Source organism: Bos indicus x Bos taurus, chromosome 7 (assembly GCF_003369695.1).
Source record: "Bos indicus x Bos taurus breed Angus x Brahman F1 hybrid chromosome 7, Bos_hybrid_MaternalHap_v2.0, whole genome shotgun sequence".
NCBI lineage: Eukaryota > Metazoa > Chordata > Mammalia > Artiodactyla > Bovidae > Bos > Bos indicus x Bos taurus.
In genome coordinates, this window is record NC_040082.1 from 59992748 (window position 1) to 60017251 (window position 24504).

The 24504-nt window shown below is 39.0% G+C and overlaps 1 protein-coding gene across 1 annotated transcript in view; it reads right to left on the bottom strand.

Moving 5' to 3' along the window:
* Nucleotides 1-23588, bottom strand: part of UBE2D2 (ubiquitin conjugating enzyme E2 D2) — a 42667-nt gene extending 19079 nt beyond the window's left edge. The window contains exon 1 of the mRNA XM_027546307.1: nt 23010-23588. Coding sequence (XP_027402108.1) covers nt 23010-23033 — 24 coding nt within the window. The 5' untranslated portion in view covers nt 23034-23588. The remainder of the gene's footprint in view (nt 1-23009) is intronic.
* Between the last annotated feature and the right edge of the window lie 916 nt (nt 23589-24504).

The window sequence follows — 24504 nt, forward strand, 5'->3', positions numbered from 1 at the left end:
GAATTTCTCAGGAGGCAGGTCAGCGGGTCTGGTATTCCCATCTCTTTAAGAATTTTCCACAGTTTGTTGTGATCTAAACAGTCAAAGGCTTTGGCATAGTCAATAAAGCAAAAGTAGATGTTTTTCTGGAACTCTCTTGCTTTTTCCATGATCCAGCGGATGTTGGCAATTTGATCTCCAGTTCCTCTGCCTTTTCTAAATCCAGCTTGAACATCTGGAAGTTCACAGTTCATGTACTGTTGAAGCCTGGCTTGGCAAATTTTGAGCATTACTTTGCTAGCGTGTGAGATGACTGCAGTTGTGCGGTTGTTTGAACATTCTTTTGCATTGCCTTTCGTTGGGATTGGAATGAAAACTGACCTTTACTCAGTTTAGCCCAATCTAAACGCTGCTGCTGCTGCTAAGTGGCTTCAGTTGTGTCCGACTCTGTGCGACCCCATAGACGGCAGCCCACCAGGCTCCCCCGTCCCTGGGATTCTCCAGGCAAGAACACTGGACTGGGTTGCCATTTCCTTCTCCAATGCATAAAAGTGAAAGTGAAGTCATTCAATCGTGTCCGACTCTTCATGACCCCATGGACTGTAGCCTACCAGGCTCCTCCGTCCATGGGATTTTCCAGGCAAGAATATTGGAATGGGTCACCATTTCCTTCTTCAGGGGATCTTTCCAACACAGGGATTGAACCCATGTCTCCAGCAGGCGTCTCCTGCATTACAGGTGGATTCTTAACCGCTGAGCCATCAGGGAAGCCCTATAAATAATAAGTACCCCTCCTCTTTTTTAACTGTGTATCAAAGCCTTTGATTATGTATGGGTTTAAAAAAATTATTTCCTCAACCTATACACCCAGGCAGAAATAACTGTACTGTTCAACACACTGGAACTTGCAAACCCAATCATTGCCTAGAGATGGGAAAATTATTCCTAGAGCATGCTTAACCAAGAGGTCAATTCACCTGCCAACAATTTAAGAACACAGAGATGAACATGATAGAAACTATCTGCCATCTGAATCGTCATTCACCACTATCTGACAAGCCTTCTGTAAATACTGGAAACTAACCATATCGTGTAATTATGTTAAATGAAAATTAGCTTCATAAGGATTATAATGGTTATTCTACAACTATGTTCCTGCTGGTATCAACAGGGGCAACAGGCAGAAGTCAGTTTTTCCGAAGTCTTAACATCCCTTGATGTTTTATTATTCTGCTCTTAGGTAACTTTAAGCAAGTCATTCGACTTCTCCAGATCAGAACTCCCGTATCTATAAAACAATGAAGTTAAACTAAAAAAACATGGTTTGGTTATAGGTTTAAGGGTTAAATCAATTTGGGAAATGTTATAATCCACATCCTTATAAGAATATTCAAGATTCTAAGCAAGTTCTGAATAAAGGCAACACTATTGTTTGGGCACAGAACCAGGCTTTGCTTCTTTCTGTGGCCCATTCTTCCAATGCCATGTTCCCCACCCAAGATTTTATTCTCACAAATGCCTAATGTCTGCAGCAAAGTCAGAAATAAGTCTGAAGGAACCAAGAACACTTTTTATCCTAAAGAAATTTTTTTGTTGTAGAATAAAAGACTTTTAAACATGACATAAAGAAATCTACCCAACATGGCTAATACTGTCCTAAAGTTATCTATACCTTGTCCCCTCCACCCCCAATCTGGACTATAAATTACTTCAGTGTGGTTTTCTGTCTGTGGTAAAATACACAAACATAAAATTTACCATCTTATCCATTTTTTTTCCATTTTAAGTATACAGTTCAGTGGTATAAAGTACATTAATAACACTGTGATCAAAATGTTTTAAGAAAATGTTTATAGTAAGAGAAAGCACATTATGAATAGCTTTTCAGATATAGTTAATACAATATAAATTTCCTTTCTAAGGCAATCACATGTTTTTATTAATTTTTAAAGACAGTTTTTTTTTGTTTGTTTATGAAGTTACTTTTGTCAAATTCCAGGAAATCCTTACAAGTGCTATTTGTGTGACAATGTTGATAGCTCCCAGTAGTGATCAAATATATAGCGGATGTGTTTCTGGCTTAAAATACTTTTTCTGTATAGAAAGGGGTGGGGGGGGAGCACATATCTTTTAAAGAGGAAATGATATGCTATATAAAGATATTAGCAAAATTAGTCATTTATATAATCTTATCTGTTGCAAACTAAAAGTTTGCAAATACTGAAAGCTTATACAACCAGTGAATTCCCTGAAATTTCTATAAAACAAATTACAGCTGAGTCATAAGGATTCATATTTGTTTTGGCACACAAAGGAGAAACCAATATGAAATTCTGACATGCATGTGATTAACCTAATTATGAATCTGAGGATAAAAAATTGTTTTAAAAAAGCTAGGCCCAGTTCACTTTCATCTATCTTCACAATAGCACAGTTATGATTTTAAAACACATCAACACTAAATATTTTCACTTTAAAAGATTACTGTCCATATACTGCTTTTTTTTAGGATGAAAAAAAATCTTATTTCCCAGGGACTTCCTTCTTTTTCCAAGCAGCTTATTATTAACTATACTATACAAATCTAGCATTATATGGTATAGTAATACTTTATGATCAATTTTTTATTCACAACTATCAAAATTTATGTGTACCCTTAACGCTACCCCTGGAATACTTAATTCTAAATTCCCTGAGTTGGAGACAAGGTATAATACAATCTTTACCGCATTTTCCAGAGTGGAACTTAAGAGACACTCAAATGTCTGAATGAGTAGATGAATGAATGTCTAGCACAATATCAAGCCGAACTGATGTTTAAACACTGGCAAATGAGATGATAAACAAAAGTACATTAACAACTTCCAGGAGGAAGTCCAGTCCAATTCAGCCTAATCACCTACAGTGCCAGAAAATAGAAAGTCTATAGTGACAAAAATATATTCAGATTTAATTACTGAACATGAATGGAATAGGTGTTTTGAGTGAGACTGGGTAACACTAGAGAATAAGGAGTTCATTTCTTTGAGCACTTTAGCAATAACCACTTAGATGAAAATGTTCTAATTAAAGATAATATTCTTTGTTCATTACTGAGGATCAAGAACCTTTTCAAGACCTTATTTTACCTATATGAACTACCATTTACTCATTTCAAAGCTTTTTCTTCGTCAATTAGCTTTTAAATTTCAACTAGTTCAAGACTCCAGAACAGGGTTCTTGGAATACTCTAGGCACCCTCCTACCACACGCACCTTTAGCCTTCACTTAAATGTGCTGAGAGGTTTCCTAGAAGCCCCTTTCCCCCATTTTCTGTTAAATACTATGATGAAAAAGTGCAAGTTGCCTTAGCAACTCAAGATAGTTTATATGTATGATTATTTAATGTCTCTCGACCCAATGACAAATAGGAATTTGATATCCAGCACAGTTCCTGATACAGAGGGAGTCCCAGTAAATACCTGTTGAAGAACAGATTGTTACAATTACACACAGTAATTTTACGTATGCTGCTGCTGCTAAGTCGCTTCAGTCGTGTCCAACTCTGTGCAACCCCATAGATGGCAGCCCACTAGGCTCCTCTGTCACTGGGATTCTCCAGGCAAGAATACTGGAGTGGATTGCCATTTCCCTCTCCAATGCATGCATGAATGCAAAATCGCTTTAGTCGTGTCCAACTCTGTGCAACCCCATGGACAGCAGCCCACTAGGCTCCTCTGTCACTGGGATTCTCCAGGCAAGAATACTGGAGTGGATTGCCATTTCCCTCTCCAATGCATGCATGCATGCAAAATCGCTTTAGTCGTGTCCAACTCTGTGCAACCCCATGGACAGCAGTCCACCAGGCTCCTCTGTCCATGGAATTCTCTAGGCAAGAGTACTGGAGTGGGTTGCCATTTCCTTCTCCTTTAAGTACCTAGAGAAGGATAATACTATCTTTCATTGATTGTATGATTTTTTTTTAATATACCTGACATCAAACTGCCTACTATAATCAATGGTATGTCAGCTTCATTGGCAATATCTTTTTTTCTTAGTAGTACAACCTTCAAGGCTTCCTTAGTGGCTCAGACGGTAAAGCGTCTGCCCACAATGCGGGTAGACCTGGGTTTGATCCCTGGGTTGGGAAGATCCCCTGGAGAAGGAAATGGCAACCCACTCCAGTATCCTTGCCTGGAAAATCCCATGGACAGAGGAGCTACCCTGGTAGGCTACAGTCCATGGGGTCACAAAAAAGTTGGACATGACTGAGTGACTTCACTTCTACATCTTTCAATGGATAGCATCTTAGATTTAATGAAGTAAGGCACTTGAGAAGGCAGTAATAGTCTGATACTGCAGCCAAAGGATCCTATAAATACCTAACAAAGAACAAGTTTAGAATTTTGGCAATCAAGGACAAAGTAGAAAGTGCCTGAGTAAATGACAGTTATGATAGGAAAATCACAAGTCTTCCAGAAGACTAATTCTGTAATAATTAAGGGGACAAAAATATTAAGGAGGTACAAATGGTACCAGAAGCAAAACAGGCAAGTAGCGGCTTCTTGCTCTTGGAGCTGATGATGGCTGGTAGCTAAATTGTAAGGTTAGGTCAGACTCCACACAGGGTCTCTGTCAGGATCTGAAATTACCTCTCCTTTAGTTACTGAGGCAGTGGTCAGTGTTCTTCCACACTCTATTTCCAAAATGAGCCTGGCATATAGCCAAGTAGATAGGAAGAGTCTATGCGCTTATTACATATGCCAAAAGATTTCAGTACTAAGCTCAGAAGAAAACACTGAAATAACTAAGAAAAGAGCTCTGTTCTTGGCATTCGAATAACCAGAATCTACACCAGTTGATTCCACCTCAGTTAACAACTACACAACAAACTAGAAACCTAAAGAACTCTTTTATGGCACTAATCACCATGTACCACAGTCCAAAGTCTGAGAAAATGGGGAAATAAACAAATGACATTATCACTATGTTGGTGTGCTTCTAGGCTACTTAAAAGTGGCAGGACAATGAGGACCTTAAAAAGAGTTAAAAACGACATCCTTTTTCTCATTATACTCCATAAAACCATGAGACCCTACTCGCCCCTAAAATAATTCACGTGTACTATTTTTAGTAGTAGCATATGGTTAAGTTCTGGTACTCAGATGCTTTGAAATATATAAATACTATTTAACTAGGGCTTCCCTTGTAGTTCAGTTGGTTAAGAGTCTGCCTGCAATGCAGAAGACCCGGGTTCAATCCCTGGGTCAGGAAAATCCCCTGGAGAAGGAAATGGCAACCCACTCCAACATTCTTGCCTGAAGAATCCCATGGACAGAGGAGCCTGGCAGGAGTTGTAAGTCCTGCATGGAGTCCTAAGTCCATGGAGTCGTAAGAGTCGGACATAACTTAGTGAGTAAACCACTATAAGACTGTAAATCCTCAAAACTTAAAAATAACACTTTCCATGGACTTTACTCTTCACTATTCCAAAGCACAGCTTCTGTTTCATGAGTTCTCTAACACCAACTCAAGGAGTTCACGACGATGAATCAGCATGTGCTCAGTTGCTCAGTCATGTCCAAGTCTTTGTGATCCCATGGACTGTAGCCCACCAATCTCCTCTGTCCATAGAATTTTCCAGGCAAGAATACTGGAGTGGGTTGCCATTTCCTTCTCCAGGTGATCTTCCCGACCCAGGGACTGAACCCAAGTCTGCTGTATCTACTGCACTGGCAGGTGGATTCTTTACCACTGCACCAGCTGTTCAAGATAATGAATCTATCCACAGTTAAATCAGTCTTCCTACAGGTTGAAATCTCTATAAGATGTGACCAACACTCAAGTAAACTTAAATTGTACTCTGCTAGATGACTTGCTACATACTTGCTTGGGATTGTACTTTAGAACAACTATAAAGACAGATAAAAAAATGACTTGTCCATCCCTTAGGAACAGTCCAACCTCTAAAACATGACACTAAACAGTATTAACCAAAGCATGAATAGGTACATCTGAAGAAATGTCTTTTCAAAGTTACATTTTAGGTTAGCCTAGAGACAGGAGAGTTCTCTGTCCACATTAAAATCACTTGATATGCCATTTAATCAACTATATGCTACACAATAATAGAAACATGTACTACTATCTTGGGGAAGGTACTATAGTATCACGACAGTAAGAGAAAACAACGGTTTCCTTTTTGCTATGATGAAATTCTCAGTATAAAGGGATTTCCATTTTGTCTGCAGCAAAGATTAGGGGAGGGCCAGACAGAAAATTCAAGTCGATAGTTAGGCTGGAGAAAGGTTTGGTACTATTACCTGCTTCAAAAACATTTTAAATTCCTGATGTTAACAACAAAGCTTAGTTCTCCTAAGCAGTTTTTGATATGGCAGATCTGACCAATTAACCTACAGAGAATGTTTAACCTATATAGGCATTATAGTGGTGCTACTTGAGGATTCTGAGAGCACTTTTTAACAAAGAGGAGGTGACAGGCAGAAGTTGTTCTTTGTTATGGTAACAGGAAAAGTATGAAAACATTATGAATCAAGTAGAAAAGAAAAAAAACCCCAGCATATCCTAGTCAGCCTTCGGAGAAGGCAATGGCACCCCACTCCAGTACTCTTGCCTGGAAAATCCCATGGATGGAGGAGCCTGGTAGGCTGCAGTCCATGGGGTCACGAAGAGTCGGACACAACTGAGCGACTTCACTTTCACTTTTCACTTGCATGCATTGGAGAAGGAAAAGGCAACCCACTCCAGTGTTCTTGCCTGGAGAATCCCAGGGACAAGGGAGCCTGGTGGGCTGCCGTCTATGGGGTCGCGCAGAGTTGGACACGACTGAAGTGACTTAGCAGCAGCAGCAGAAGCAGTCAGCCTTACGTTATCAAGATCATGAGTTATGTGACAGTCTTGGAAAGAATAAGACTGGTAGTATAAAATTATTTGTTCCTACAACAAGAGTACAAACTTCTAGTTATTAGATAAATAAGTTCTGGGGATCTAATGCACACGGCAATTATAGTTAACAATACTGTATTATATATTTGAAACTTGCTAAGAGAGTAGATCTTAAAATGGTCCCAACCACACAAAAAAAGAAATAATTATAGGACATGATGGCAGTGTTAGCTAACACTATGGTGGTAATCTTTTTACACTATGTAAATATCAAATTCACACTGTATAAGAAACTTACACAATGTTATATATCAATTATATATTTTATTAAAAATAAAGCAGGTAAACAAAGCAACTTAGGTTATTTTGACAGGAAAAGACAAACCCCCAAGTAAACGGTTATATACCTCTTCTCAAAACAACCACATTTTTACATTTCACATCCAACAAGCCTTTCCCTTCCCCTCTACTCTTCCCTTCCTCCCTCCTATTGATTGGCCAAACAAATCTTCATAAAAAACTTCTCTGAATTAAAACTGGAAAAAATGTTATTAATAACTTAATATTACTCAACCATTCAGAACTGTTTTTAATGAATCCAAAGAAGCAAAATTCTACTACTACAGAATTAAATTTATAACAAGGGACCTTATCCAAGAAGTAAATATGCCAGTATAAGACAACGCTTACTACAACTTCTCTTGCAGTAAATAATCTCCAAAGATCCCAACAATTTTTCCTTCCCTGTAAGAATATACCACTTCTCTTATTAGGAAGTAGTCTATTTCCTTTCCTCCTGAATCCCAGCTGGCCTTGGATCTTGTTCAACCAAAAAAAAATTAAGCAAATATGACACTGCATCAGTTACAAGTCTAGTGTTGAGACTTGACAGCTTTTTTTTCTGCTCTTTCCACCACAGCAGCTCTAAGCCACCACACAGAAAGTCCAGGCTTTCTTGCTGGAAAGGCCATTTGGGGGACAGTGGTGCACACTGCAGCCAAGTCAGCATCAAGGCCCCAGACACATGAGAGAGATCTTCTTGGACCCTCTAACCTTGAACACAGCCACCAAGAATAACCGTGGCTGATAACACAAGAAACAAAACCTTCAAGTCAATCCAGAATCCTAAGAAATAAATCACTGCTGTTTTATGTTTTGGAATCATTTGTTATACAGCAAAACTAACTGATAAATATCCCTAGGCAGCCTCTAAAAATAATAAGACTCAATGATAGATCCTTCCAACAATTATTACCATAGCAACTTCTCAGCAAAACAATATCAATTTCTAATTCTGCAACATACTGGAAAACAAACACACACACAACCCCCACCCCAAACTACCCTGCTACTGAAAGTTACTGGCCCAAGAAAGGTGGAATGTCATGACAAAAGTAGTTTATTTCAAGTGATCCACATTCCTTCAGAATTGACATTTCAATATATTGCCCAGGGTTCTTTATAACACCAAATAATATTCATGAACTATTTTAAAAATATGTAAATGTCCAATACTTTTATCAGCCACATAAACAGAGTAAGATTCACAGGAGTTTTGTATGACTTTTAAAGTGTTTATTCTTTTAGAGTTATAATTCCCAGAAATTAAATTTTTGTGTAATACAACAGCATGTGTTTAGAAATATATACAGGAAGAACCACTGAATGTACCTCAGACTTCCTTATCTCAGGATTTCTCAATCTGGGAAATGACTGACATTTGGGGCAGGATAAATCTCTGTTGTGGGGGCCTGTCCTACACACTGTAGGATGTTCAGTAGCTCCCTGGTCTCTATCTACTAGATGTCAGTAGCACCCAGTAGCCTCCGAGCTGTGACAGTTAAAAATGTCTACAACGCCAAACGTCACCTGGTAGGCAAAACTATCCCTACTGAGAACCAATGCATTATCTCTAAGTAACACATTCTGAATTCTTTACAGATAAAATGATATGACATTTGGGGTTGAGTTTGAAATAATCCACAAAGGTGGAAGAGGTAATCAAGAATAAACACAAAATGACGGGTGATGGGACACATGGTGATATGTTGTAGACTACTGAATATCTGGATATATCTGAAATTTTCACTAAAATTTATTAGACACCTGGTGTCTCAGATGGTAAAGAGTATGCCTGCAATGTGGGAAACCGGGGTTGGATCCCTGCGTCTGGAAGATACCTGGAGAAGGAAATGGCAACCCACTCCAGTATTCTTGCCTGGAAAATCCTATGGACGGAGGAGCCTGGGGGGCTACAGTTCATGGGGTCATAGAGTCAGACATGACTGAGCGACTTCACATTTTTGTGTACCTTTATATAGCCTGTTATGGTCAAAATAATGAAAAATTTTAAAGAAAAAAGTTAATTTGGCATTAACTTACAAAAATAAAGAGCCTCTTTCTACAACCAAACACTCCTACTGACTATAAAGAGAAACTCTCACCTATGTGCATCAAGGCAACACTGAGCTTCAGCGTCTTTACTAATAAAAACTTGGAAACAAAATGTCTATTATAGGAGGAATAAATTTTAAATATATTGTTGGAATATTTATATTCATTGAAAATGCATGCTATTTAAAATGTATACATTTCCATAACATCTATGTAAATTGACAACATCCAAAGCAGTATTATATGTTGTTTATGGGTAAAAAGCTGAAAATAAAAACTAAAAATGACATCTAGATCACTTCCCTGATTCTACCAGTGAATGTCCTTCCCATCCAAGCAAACCAAAGGTTTGTTCTCCAGAGAAGATAAAACATAAGATCTCAGAACTCAGAGACATGGAGCATAGTTAATGGCATGAATGATGTATGGAAATCAGAACGTTAAGTGAATGTTTACATACACACTTTGTCCTGAAAACATACACACAATGTCCTGAAAACATACACACAATGTCCTGAAAACATGGGAAGTTTGACCTATACATTCCAGGCAGGAGATGAAAAGACCCTTCTCAAGAAAAACTGACCAGCACAAGATAAAGAGCTATATGACTCACTGACATCAGTGATTCATCTGGAGAATAGCCCTGCCAGCAAACCATAGAGTTTCAGTTGCCAAACCTCACTCCCCTATGCTCAGACCCTTTAATCAGCTTTTTAATGCCCTATTCTAAAATAAGGATAAACAACAACAGTGAAAGAAACTGGCCATCTTCAACATCACTCAACATATAAAGACCAAAACAACGGGAAGAAAAAAAAAAGCAGGAAAAAGCAAAGACCATGCAGGGAGAAGAAAAAAGTTAAAAACTATCATGAATATCTTTAAAGCTAAGAGAAGCTACTGCTTCTATGAAATAAGAGGAAAATCCTTAAAACAAGCAAGCAAGCAAACATTCTGAGAAAGTCTTTCCAAAAAACAGATAAAAGATAAACATGGAAAACAGAAAATATAGGAAAACTAGCTCAAACACTCCCCAAATTTACCTGTAGATTCCATACAATCTCCATCAAAATTCCAACTGCCATTAAAAAAAACCTAGCAGAACCTAAAATTCATAGGGAATGCATGGGATCTAAAAAACCAAAACAGTCTTGGAAAAGAACAAAGTTGGAGGAGTCACACTTTCAAATTCCAAAACCTAATACAAAGCTACAGTATTCAAGACAGTATGGTACTGGCATAAGAAAAGACATACAGATCAATGAAACAGAATTGAGAGTCCAGAAATAAACCCATATATTTATGGCCAATTGGTTTTTGACACAGCTGCCAAAACAATTCAATGTGGGAAAGAATGATCTTTTCAACAAATGGTGCTAAGACAACTGGATATTTACATGCAAAAATGAACTCAGATGCCTACTGAACACTAGATATAAACATCAACTTAAAATGGATCAAAGACCACCATCCCATTCCATCAGGATGGTTACTATTAAAAAAAAAAAAAAAAAAAAAAAGGGCCAACAAACCAACCAAAAACAGAAAATATAACTGCTGGTGAGGATGTGGAGAAATTGAAACCCTTGTGTATCACAAGCAGGGAGGGGGAGCAAGGGCTAAATGTAAAACAGTAGAGCCACTGTAGAAAACAATACAGTAGTTTCTCAAAAATTAAAAAATAATCACCATATGATCCTGCAATTCCACTTCTTGGTATATACCCAAAATAACTGAAAGGAGGATCTTTTAAACATACACCCATGCTGACTGCAGAATTACTCAGAAGAGCTAAAATGTGTAAATAACCCAAGTGTCCAACAGCAAATAAATGGATAGGCAAACATGGTATAAACACACAACAGAGTACTAAATAGCCTTAAAAAGGAAGGAAATTCTGACACTATAGAAGAATCTTGAGGACACTGTGCTAAGTGAAAAAAATCAGTCACAAAAAGAGAAATACTACTTCCATGAGTAACCAAGTCAAAATCATAGAGAGATAAAGTACAATGGTGGGTTCTTAAAGGCTAGGGAGAAAGGTAACTTTTGAAAAATGAATTCGGGAGATAGCAATGGTTGTACAACAATACAAATATATTTACTAGCAATGAACTGTATATTTAAAAACAGTGAAAATGGTAAATTTTATATGTATTTTACAAAAATTAAAAATTGGAAAACACAGATCAAAGATCTAAATATAAGAGTTATAGCTAAAAAACTCTTAGAAGGAAATAATTTTAAATATTTTAAATAAAATTACCATATGATCCAGCAATTCCACTCCTAGGTATATATTCAAGAGGAATGAAAATATGTTCACACAAAAATCTGAAGATAAATGTTCATAGCAGTATTATTCTTAATAGTTAAAAAATTAAAACAAACCAAATGCCCATCAACTGATAAACGGAAAAAGAAAACATGGTATATTCATACAATGGAATATTATTTAGTCAGAAAAAGGAATTAAGTACCGATACACGCTACAACTTGGATAACGTTGAAAACACTGCCTCAATGAAAGAAGCCAGATACAAAAGGTCATATGTTGTACGATTCTATTTATATGAAATGTCCATAATAAGCAAATCCATATAGACAGACCCAAAAAGACCAACTGAATGTCAAGCAAAACAAATGAAAATTGACCTACACACCAAACATCAGGAAATTTCACAATACTGGGGACAGAGAAAATCTGTAAGCTTCCAGAAAGGCAAGTGGTAACATATATAGGATCACAAATCAGAATAGTTTTGGACTTAACAGAAGCTAGAAGATAATGAAAATACTGATTATAAAAGTAAAAAGAGTGCCTCAGACTCTGAGATTCAAGTCATGTTCATGATTCAAATGCCAATACACTGTTACTTGTTCCTCAAAGTTTGAACAATTTTCTTAACCTTGTATTAATGTTGTATGTAACCTCAGGAAACTGACCTACTATAACCTCAGTGATGATATATTACTGCCTTGATATAATGGGTAAAGTAGAGGAGGTTGCACAACCATCACTAACAACAATGTACTTTTATCGAAACATGATTATTTCTAAATATATGCAAAGACCCCAAGCTCATAAATTATCAAGAGAACCCATGGTTGCTGACTAAACTTTAACACTGAAGCTAAATTAGGTAGGTCTGAATCTTAAGCTGGATAGTAAGCGCCTAGGTGTTGGTCATTACCAGTATCTAAAACTTACATAATAAAAGATTAAGCTTCAGGATTTTAAATTATGATTGTTTCCAATTATTTCTAAGAATGGAGATGAGTTTACACAGGCTTCTGGAATTACCAAAATTGTTTCATAATAATAACACTAAACTAAAATTATGGTTTTAGTCTTTTCAAAAAAAGGACTACAGAAAATGCCATATTCTCTAACTGGGAAAAGTGCTATGTGGTCACAGTCACTAGACTTGATTTTTCCATATCTGTTTTAAAAAACAATTAGCACTACTATTTTAAAGTTTTTAATCTAAATATTTATGTCAAATAAGTCCTGTATTTTGTTTTTTAAAAATAGGGAGGCTATCCACACTGGGATAGGCGTAACTCAGTGCAGGATGTCCAAGTCAGGAAGGACGGAGTTAAGAAGGGCACCCCTAGGAGAGAGGGGAGCAAAGAACAGTATCTATGCAGGAGGGCCACAGCAATGGGAAGTTGATTATACACAGAGGAACTGATCAAATGAGTAATTACATTAATGAAAGCCAAGTTTTTCACTGTAAGAAAAGGAATGTCAATATCGAAAAGAAAAAATACAGGATGAATCCTATGGTACTGGACTGGAATTAAGATTCATCAGTGTAAATTCATGGTCTCTGATACACAGAGAGAAAAGCAAATCTACACATTCACATATTCCCTAGCTACATCCACTAATTACACTGAGAAAGTGTGGAAACAGTGAGATTCCAAAAGCAATCAGCATACCTAGATGATTACAGAGCTAGAGCAGGGAAAGTGTAAGAAAAAGGAGGAAACATCTTTTGTGCCAGAACTTAAAGAAGTGCTCAACTGATGGGGAAAAAAGCAAACTGGGGACAAGTTGAGCATTAAAGTAAATGATAGTAATCTAGTATAACTCACATGAATTAAAAACAAGAAAGCACGAGTTCACACAAATATAAATTTTAAAATGAATAAATTAAAACTTCTGAGTAAGCGCATGGTACCCAAATTGGCTCCCAGTGATCTTTAACTCCTGGTATTCACTCCCATATTCACTCCTCTGCCACACTGCCCTGGGGGGGAATCTGTGAGGTCAACAGAACACAGTAGAAGTCATGGTATGTTGCTTCTGAGATTAAGTTAATAAAAGATACTCCAGCTTTCACTTGGCTGCTCCATCTCTGGCAGATCACTCTGAGGGAACCCAGCGCTATGTCTCAAGTACACTCAGGCAGCCCTCAGTGGGGAGAAATGTATGTGGGGAGGAGATGAATCTGTAAGTCCAGCAACCCATAAAGAACTGAGATCTGCCAATAACCACGGGACCCTGAGCCAGAACCACCAAGCTCTAAGCAGCTAAGTTTTAGGGTATTTTCTTATGCAGCAATAGATAAATTAAAAAAAAAACAACAACACAGAAGAAGTACATATATTCAAAGTGTCTCTGAACAAATTATTTACTCATTATAAAGGGGAAAAAAAGTAACTTCATAGTATGAAACCCTGGTAGATACCCCCTTAATCAAGTGACAGAAGTGAAAATTCTCCATAATGGGTCAAACTAAAATTGAATAGTACCTGACAGGATGGAATGAAAAAAATGAACCAAAATCACGCATCACTAGATAGGATGCAGAGAGGGAAAGAGTAATGCTTCTGTGACATTCCTAACAAAGATGCGTGACCTAAACCTAATCTTGAGGAAATAGCAGAAAAACACAAACTGAGGGACATTCTACAAAATAACTGGACTCTAATCTTTAAAAGTGTCAAGGCCATGAAGCAAAGGAAAGACTAAGGAACCAAAGGAAACTAAACGAGTAACTATGGACTGGATCCTTTTCTACAAAGCACATTATTGGAACAACTGGAAAAACTTAAACGGGGTCTGAGGATTAGATTGCAGTAATATTTCAATGGAAATTTCCTAATTTTGATGTCCATGTTTGTAAGAAACATACATTAAAGTATTCAGGGTTGATGAGTCATCATGTTGGTACCTTACTCTGAAATGGTCAAAGAAAAAGATGTTCTAGGTATTGTATTTGCAACTCCCTGTAGGTCTGAGACTGTTTCAGAATTTTAGAAAGTTAAAAACAGAAAAGCCTAAAGGCAACTACAATCTAAAACAGTCATTTATTAGAATTTGGGGATTAGATGGTACACTGCATTGAATGCTCCTCAAAATGACATGTGACACATCTTAATTCCTATCACCTATAAATGTTACTTTAGTTAGAAAAAGGGTCTTTGTAAACATACTTAAAATTAAGGATCTTGAGATAAGATCATCCTAGATTACCTGGATGGGCCGTAAGTATCCTTTTAAAAGACAAAAGAGAAACCACACACAGAGAAAGTAGTGTGAAGACAAGGCAGAGACTGAAGTGATGTGGCCACAAACCAAGGAATGCTTACAGTCACCAGAAGCTGGAAGAAGGAAGGAAGGATTCTCCCACATAGCTTCCAGAGGGTGTGTGGCTCTGCTGGTATGCTGATTTTGGATTTTTGGCCTCCAAAACTGTGAGAGAATAGATTTCTGCTGTTTTAAGCTACTCAGTAATTTATTGTGTCATTTATTACAGCAGCCCTACGAAGCTGATACAGCTGGTGTACATGAGGACATTTAATCTAAAGAAAATCACTCACTCCCAATAGTACACTATTATTTTAAGAAATCTATTTCTAAACTATTATCACTGTGGCTTCTGTAAAATTCAGCTTTGATTTCAAATTTTTTTATCTGATATAGGCCCTTAAAAAGTTGACGAAGGAGTGTTATGATTTAAACAGGTACTGACGTTCTGCAAGTGGCAGGGGCGGGGAGGGGTATGTGCTCAAAGGACAGAAGCAGATACTTCTATCACAAGATACTGTTAAGAAAATTGTTCTTACATCTAAGCTTACAAAAACATCACATGTACTGGAAATATATTAAGATTACAATAGATAGTTTATTGAAGAAAAAATTTGGAATTCAATCCCTTTTTCCGATTAGAAGTATTATAAAACATAATTTTTACAACATCAGGGTGTACATTTTTTTCCTTCTTTTTTGACTGGGGTGGCAACAAAGTAAAATGGAAAACACTTATCACTGACACCATCTAAGATTTCAAGATTCTGCCAATTTCACAGGTCAACATTACTGGGCAATTAAGCCAGTGGTAATTAATATTAACAACTATCTTTTATGTGGTCCATATTTCCTTTCTACTCATCCCTTACAGGCTTGCAAAGTATATGACATTATCCTCATTCTATAGGCAAGAAAGCTGAGACCAAAGAAAATCAGTGAAGTAACTTGCCTAAGGCCACACACACAGGGTTAGAACATGACTGAGTAGACATGGAGCTCCAAAATTCTACTAGTTTTTCCACCATACTACTTGCTGTTGACATTCACTAAATGCTGCTGGCAAAAACTGAATGCCTACTATGTGTCAGGTACTGGGAATATAATGAATAAGACAGGGACTTTGCCCAGAAGAATTCAGTCTAGAGGGGGTAATAATCAATCATGTCTATATACTAAGAAACAGTTCTATAGTAGAACCCTATTGCCTGCATGCCTGGGGCATGCTTCACAGAGAAGTGGTCTGTTGGATATCCAAGGATGAATAAGAATTCAGAAGGAGGAGGGGGTGGGTTGAGAAGGCATACAGAAAAGCACAAAGACTAAAGGAAAATAATTCTGAGAACTGTTTCAATTACAGTAGTATTTCTTATGAGATGCTAACATGTATTACAGGGATAAAGATGGCAATATTTTTGTCCTAAATTTTACCTATCTTTAATACGTGTTTTTAAGAAATACTACATATTTACACTAATATAAAGCAGTAATATGCCTCAAGAAATTTGCACACTACAAAGCAAATTATATCTATGCTCTGATGCACAAACAGCATTTAACCATGGGTATTATCTATTTAACTTCAGTGATTTATTCTGATTATAATACACATTTGAAAAGTTATTTAATCAAAGCATATTGAACACTAATATTTCTACTATACCAATTCATTCCCTATGGGCCTATAGCTAGAATATGGAAGTTTTAAAGGAAAAACAGAGTCCTTTCTTAAACCCAAAAATAACAGATTATTTTAAAATAAAGATAAGTAAAGCAAATACTTTTTTTTTTAATTAAGTGACCTGTCTGTCCATGAGACAATAATGTTGGTAGTAGTCTAACTGCATGAATATTGCAAAATATGCAACTTTAATTCTTTCTTTCGCTGCAGTGCACCTGTTTAAAACAAATGTCGCAGTATACTGTAATGAAAACAACACAGAGTAACACATCTTTTTTTGGCCACACTAAGTGGCTTGTGGGATCTTAGGTCCCTATCCAGTGATTGAACCCAGGTGAAAGTGGGTGTGAAATGAGCAGTGAAATTGAGGGGTCCTAATTACTGGACCACAGGGAATTCTCAACAGTAACACATTTAATGCAGCATCTGATGATGATCCCTTTTATTTTCTTAAAATACTCTTCTTAGTTGTTACTTTACAGCAAAATGACAGTGAACAATACTTCCTCTTAATGTATTTTGTTTGTAAATAATTTCCCTATTTTTGTGCTTGTAATATTATATATTAATTTATCTGGGGTCATGTGTGCTGTCAATTTTAATCCAAGTATACATTATTTCATGAACTCTTATTTGTATCCATCAATAATATTAATTTAAAATTATTCTAAAAAAGTTAGGAAACACTAACTTTATTAGAACACTAGATATGCAGAAGGAGGAAACAGTTTATCAGAAGCCGAGGGAAATGAGTAATAATCACATCAACTGTTACAGAAATTAAATAAAAACTGAGGTATCCATTGCATCTGGCAATAAAGTAATCATCAGTGACCTTACTGAACAGTTCCAAAACAGTGAATAGACACTATTCTGTCAAGAATTTTGGCACTGAAATGTCAGAGATGGAAGCGTTAAAGAAGAGGAAGGAAAGGAATCAGCTCTAGTTGGGGAGAGGAGGTTAAAAGCTTTTTTTTTTTTTTTTTTAAGGAGGAAAGTCTTAAATAAGTTTGGATACTGAGAGGAGTCAAAGAAGAGAGAACTAGGAGAACAGGGACAATTACTAGAGAGCAAGGACCTGGCAAAAAAATAGGATGAATAGCAAAAGTTAGCTTGCAATGAGAAAAGCAGAGCTTCTCCCGAGACAACAGGGAAGAAGAGTGATGGCCAAGGTATATTTGGAGCAATGGTTGGCTCCCTGGTCAAGACTGAATGCATCTGAATCCTGGCTCCTCATATCATAGCCATATAATCACAGGCAAGTTTGTTTACTTCTCCAAGCCTCCATTTTCTCTTCTAACCTGAGAACAGAATTCTCACAGGGTTGTTCAGAAGATTCAGTCATTCTGATGCACACTGAGTACTCTGAAGATTGTAGCTGTGAGGTCTGGTTTTTCTTTTTTCTTTTTAAAGTCTTCAAAGGAAATTTGAAAGGATTCATGCAGATTTCTATTTTCTCTACAGAATAGGTAATTGGGTCACCTACTGAGATTAAAACAGACTGTTTAAGGAGGTAGGACAGTGATTCTTAGTCTTTTGGAGAGATTAAAAAACCCATTTGACTATGATGAAAGATATATGGAGGATAGAACACCCAAAATTTACATAGTTTCTTATTTTTCTGCTTTATGGGAATTAAAACACTGAAAAACAAAACAAAAATGGCATTGTTTTAAGGGAATTCATAGACACCTCTCCAACAATAAAAAGAGATGCCAAAGGTAAAATCTTCTGGTTCCAGAGCATAAATACTCAATTGTTTGAACAAAAGAAAAAATTGCATTCCCTGGGATTACACCCCTAATGACTGTGTAAGGGTACAGTGCCTGCCAGAAAAGACACTGAGCAGTCAAGAAATCCAGGTTCTTAATCCGGCCCTACTAAGTCACATGGCCTTTTTAGGCCGTAGCTCTGAGATGTGATGCAGAGCTAAAATTTTATGATTCTATTACTTGAAATCTCACTTGATTGTGTATACTGAAGAAGAAACGGTACTTTATTTTTCTATGTAATATTTTTAACATGGTTTTGAAGGTTAGCCTGGGAACCTCACCACCGAAACTTTATTTCTACAGAAAAAACAAGTGTGCGCCTTCAATTTTGGGATGAGGCTGCAAAGGTTGCTGGCAGCATCAAGCATGAGTCAGGTATTCCTATCCTGAGAACTGCCTAGGATATTTTAGCAGCCTTCTCTCTCTGGACTAAAATATCCAGAATTGGACTTTGTCAAAACTTCCTCCTTGTCAGTCAGCAGTACAGTAATACACTTTGGGAGATTTTAAACACCCACACACCCACCCCACTTTGGGAGACTTACACACACACATACACAACCCCCCCCACCCCCACACACCCCTAGATTTATGAAGTTAATGAAGGCTGTTTAAATTATATTTAAATAGCAACCCCAAACGAGCCAAAGAAAGTTTCTCAACTCAACAAACCTTTGTGAAGCAACGAATCGTTTCTAAAGGAAAAAAAAATCTTCCCAGAGATTTCAAGAAGCTTATCTTGTGGAATAAGAAGGGATGTCTGTTTTCCAATATATAACTAATACAGTCATCTTCTGTCAACCACTTATTATATTAAAGTTCCAAATACTCCACAAGACTATTTGCTAATTTGTTTCATCATTTTGACTGGAATAAACTGAATCCTTACCTCTGATAAGATTAATGTAATGTATCATATCACACTTCTATTTTAAAATAATCTTGAAACTAGTACTATTATGATATTACAACTCCCTTCCCATATCCTTAAAATTCATCCTTTGGTAACTGGCAATCGTAGATATTTTGAAAGTATGTAGTCTACAGAAAGATGATTCATAACATGAAACAGATTACAATGAAGAGTAAGTTGTAAGCATCTGCCTGGGATCAATGTGTCTACTAAAATGGTTTTTCCTACAACCATAACCATACAAAACTTCACTGAAGAAGTTAACTAAAAGTTTACCCCAAAAATTACTTAATTGTGCCTATTTACATAAAGCAGTACTTCCAAACTTTGAAAAAGACAGAAAGTATGGTTCAAATGATTTAATCCTTACGTTCCTGGTTACTTGCTGAACCTCAATCTTTTGTTAATTTTAATTCATACATTAAACTGGTACCTACCAATCTACCAAAAAAAGTGTGGAGGTGTCTTTTGGTTTTGCTGTCCTTGTTTTTAATTTGAATTGGTTGCCAGAACTCTGGTTTTGTGGCTTACCTCAAAAAAAAAAAAAAAAAAAAAAATCTGGTAACTTTGGGCACAGATCCTGGCAATAGCAACATTTGGAGGGAGCTGAATAGCAGCTGCCCTCTTCTAAAAGCATGTGCAATTTCTAGTTCCCTCCAATTCCCTTTGCTCACTTTGGTTACCTGCCTAGTCATCAGAGTTTGAAATTTTATTTTACTGGAATATTAACTAACTGACTGGGGTTTTCAGGAAATTTAAGACGCTTTAATCATAGAAATACAGTAAATCAAGCGGTAGTCCTGGCATTAAAGCTATGTATACCAAATGTTAATTATATCTAGCAGGACATCATTAAAATGTACAAGTCACTATTATTGTTAAGAGCTTTTAGTATCCTAACTTTGGTCTGTCTTCAATTCCTCATGATATTTAGCCTTTTACTCCTCCTCAAAATAAAGAAATTTACCCTGTATTTCAATATTGTGGCACTGTAAGAGCACAAAAAAGCCTCCTGCACTGTATAACAAAAAGTAAAGAAGAAAAACAGGAAGCAAGTTTAAAAAAAAGGTCTCTGATCAGTCAAACAGACCACACAGTTCACAAAACACATGAAGCCCTCTTCACTCAGAGCCTACTGGATCTTATTTTAGACATAATTTTAATAAGCTCAGTGATCTGGTTTCCCAGCCCACAACAGATGAGACGCAGCCAACTGGAAAAAGGCTGGGGGTGGTGCTGCTAGAGGCAGACACTCAAAGCATCAAAATCAAAGCTGAAGACCCATAATGTCAGCAGAAAACCTCAAAATGTAGCAGGCCGGGGCCATTTGGTGTAGATACAAACCATACCAAAGGGTCCCAAACCCTTCATGGAACCATAATGGATGTTCAAAATGAAAACTCTTTGGTAAACTCTGTTAAAGCATATACGACCTTAAAGTTTCTATCAAAATAAAGTCCATCAAGAGCTTTTTCCAAAAAAGTCATGGCATTTAAAGGACTGTGAGATTCACACAACACTATTACCCTTTGTCAATGAAACACAAGACAAAGAATTCCTGAAGCTGCCTTGGTCAAAAGTATTTGTTCTTAATAAAATTTTATTAGAACCCAGATGCAGTAGTTCATGCTATCCGAAGTTGTGAGGTATTTAAACAGAACTACTTTCTCAGAGAGTAGTAACTGGGAAGATTCAAGACTAAGACCAATTATGTAAGCCAAGTCTGTCTTTGGGGGACTGCACCGCAGATACATTACTAGTGCTGAGGGTGAGATAGGACTGGTCTTATCCATAGCTAGGTTAAGTCTGTATTCAATTTAAAATTAGTGTTATACAAAATGCTTGGGGGAAAAAAATCTTCATTTTATTTTCACAATATTATTGACTAGTATGTATACCAAAAATTAAGTTTATTTTTCAAATCCCTGGCAGTCTAAGTTGAGCCATACTTTGAGGACAGTTCTAGATTATAAACCAGGTGAAAAAAGGTTAATAAAAAAACTTGAGTTTTAAAAGTTCAAATAATCATGGTATACACTTGATTTTTCTTACTAAAATTTTAATAAAGGTATCTTTTAGAGAAAAATCTAGCAAACATGCATTATCTCAAAAGAAGGCAAGGAAGACGATTAAAATGCATGTTTTGAGTGCTATTTCCTTCTCTAAAAAAACCTCCATAGCACACATATCACTCAGAGTAGAGATTAAGGGCTATATCTCTTGATCTGTAAGTGATCACACATTATATTTATTCTTCTTCAGGTTTTAAAAGTGCACAATCTTCTACAAGTATAATCTCAAGTTGATAACTTCTCAATTAGTCCTCAAGAATCTATTAACTCCTTCAAGCCTTAAAAATGCTATTATTTACTTGCATAACTTGTCCTCAGTGTGCTCCTGCCCCTTAAAAAGTTTCAAAAGAGCTCTACTTAGGGATGAGCTTCTTTTAACAATCTGCTTCACTTTAGTACAAGATTTACTGTCTAAAGTCTGCCCTTTTTCATTTGATAGAAATCAAAGTCAAAAGAAGTTGGTGAGGATCTAACCTAATTTACAATAACCACTGGGATTAATTCCACAGGAAAGGTCTTTGATCAAGAATAAAACCAGGACCAACTGCTGAACTCAAGTGTTTAAACTGACCAGATCTCCATTTTTACTGAGTTCTCTTCCCCCTTGCATCTCCATCCCATCCTAGATAATGTATCCCAGGATCTACTACTTACTGGCTAGAGGTTTAGTACAGCCTCTCCAAGTAGCCAAGTCAAACACGAAACAAATCATCAGTGCCGCTTCCCCCCTCTAAGTAAAAAAGATAGTGAGAGATAATAGGAGGTTATAATATTAGAAGGAAGCGAAAAAACCCTAAATTTTAAGCGAAGTCCATAATCTAGAAGCAACATTACAAAAGCTTCCGTAGAGACAACTACAGATAACCCTTCATTTTAAAGGGCAAAGAAATCTTTTCTAATGGAAAAATCTAGCAAAATCCCTTTTACATTAAAAGGATCTCCCAGAAAACATCACCTAATTTAAGCGTTAAAACCCATTTTGCGAAGAGAATGTAAAAGGAAACTTTGTGAAATTCTCTCCAGTGGTTTTCAAATGTTCAGGTTTCTACCTCTACCCTTGACAATACCCTTTCTATTAAATCCACTCCTGCAAACTGAAGTATGTTTCTGACTACATTTGGCAACCTCACGGAATAAAATGCTTCTCCCTCCACCTCCCTCCTTCCTTATAAAAGTCATGCTTATTTCCTCAACTTCCTACTTAGTTTCTGGACGAGCAGAGTGGACGGAAGCGTGCGGCCGCTAAACGGCAAGCGAACTCAAGAAATATTTCTGGATCGGACAAAAAGGTTTCCTCATACGGGTCCCAAGCTCAAGGGGTTCTGCGGAGTGAACCTAGGCAGGTGGGGATAGGGGGTGCACAGGCGGAGATGGGGCACAGAGCCCTTTCGACCTCCGTCGATGGGGCCTTCCAACGCTCCAGTTCCAGCACCCCCTCCTGGCACAGCCGGACAATGGCCCTCTGGCACAGCAGTCCCAGGCCGGGGAGAGGCCCTGGGACTCCATACCACGCGGGGCCTAGAAAGGAGGCCGGGAAGGAACGTTGAACCGGCGAGCATACCTCCGGCCTAAGTGCGGGCAGCGCGCCGGGGCCTCTACGGGCGCCATCACTGGGAGTGGGGTGTGAAGGCCGCCCGGCCGGGCCATCGCCAACAGCCCGGTCCGAAGAAGCCGGGAGTCCGGCGGAGAAGACGGCGGGAAGTGCAGGCCGCAGCCAGCTCGGCGGACCCGCCTAGCTGCCCGAACACACAGCCGATCCCTGGCCGCTTACCTTATGGATTCTCTTCAGAGCCATCGTGGGAGGTGGGTGGCGGCGGCCCCGGGGCGGGGACGGGGGCAGGGGAGGGACGGGGAAGGGGCGAGGGGGCGCGAGGCCTCCTCGGTGATTGCGGATCGGCCGGAGAAGATGGGGAGGGCCGGAGAAGATGGGGAGTTCCGGAGCGCGGGTCCGGCGGGACGGACTTATGGCCGGGGCCAACTCGGCTCCTGAGCCTGCCGCAGCGGTCACCGCATCACCCGGCGGCGGCCCCTTTATGCGCTGCCGCCCGAGCCGCCGCCGCCGCCGCTGCCGCCGCCACCGCGGTAGCTGCCTCTTCCTTCTAGGCTCAGCGCCGCCTCCTCAGCCGCCGCGGATCCCTCCGCCGGGGAGCAAGAGCTCAGGCCTCGGGCTCGGCCGGCGGCTCTGGGTAGGACAGCCGGAGGGACTGCCTGCTGCAGGTGGACCGAGAGACGCGCGGGCGGGCGGCGCCGCCGGGGTGGGGCAGCCGGAGCGCGGGGTGGGCCCAGGACGAGGGGCAGGTCGGGAGAGCGGGGATTGGCGGGCCGGGGGAAGGGAGGGCCGGGCCGCGCCGGCGGCGGAGGGATACGGGCCGCCCCTGTGTACCTCACGCGCCGTCGCTGTCGCTGCCGCGGACGGCGAGAGGATGACGCCGCGAAGCGCAGAGGAGAAATCTCGCGAGACCTGTGGCGCGGGTCGCAGAGGCTTGCCAGTAGTGGTCCTTGATCGCCTTGCCTGTGGGCTCTCGGCTCTCATTCGCGTGATACATGAGATGAATAAACGTTTAAAAGCGAATGTTTTCCAGATCACTCGACCGTCCCCATAGCATAAACCTACCGGGGAAGAGCACGTAGGGCCATAGGAGGAAAGGACTTGTCCAAGGTCACACAGCTCCACAGTGGCATAGCTTGGGACTTCCCTCAAGTCTAGAGTCTGGTCAAATCTCTCTCGGGAAGCCGCGTGATAACAGCCTGGGCACCTGCGGGACTATGGTTCTACATGCACACCGCCGGCAGCCCTGAGATGGTTTTCCCCAGGAAGGCCCCAAGTAAGTGACAATTTGAATGTCTCCCAGTCTCTGGCTTGTCAGGAGAGGTGCTCCACTTGAATTGTTACAAATAAGCAATAAAGCTGTTCAGTTCAGTTCAGTCCCTCAGTCGTGTCCAACTCTTTGCGACCCCATGAATCGCAGCACGCCAGGCCTCCCTGTCCATCACCAACTCCCGGAGTTCACTCAAACTCAAGTCCATCGAGTCGGTGATGCCATCCAGCCATCTCATCCTCTGTCGTCCCCTTCTCCTCCTGCCCCCAATCCCTCCCAGCATCAGGGTCTTTTCCAATGAGTCAGTTGTTCGCATGAGGTGGCCAAAGTATTGAAGTTTCAGCTTTAGCATCAGTCCTTCAATGAACACCCAGGACTGATCTCCTTTAGGATGGACTGGTTGGATCTCCTTGCAGTCCAAGGGACTCTCAAGAGTCTTCTCCAACA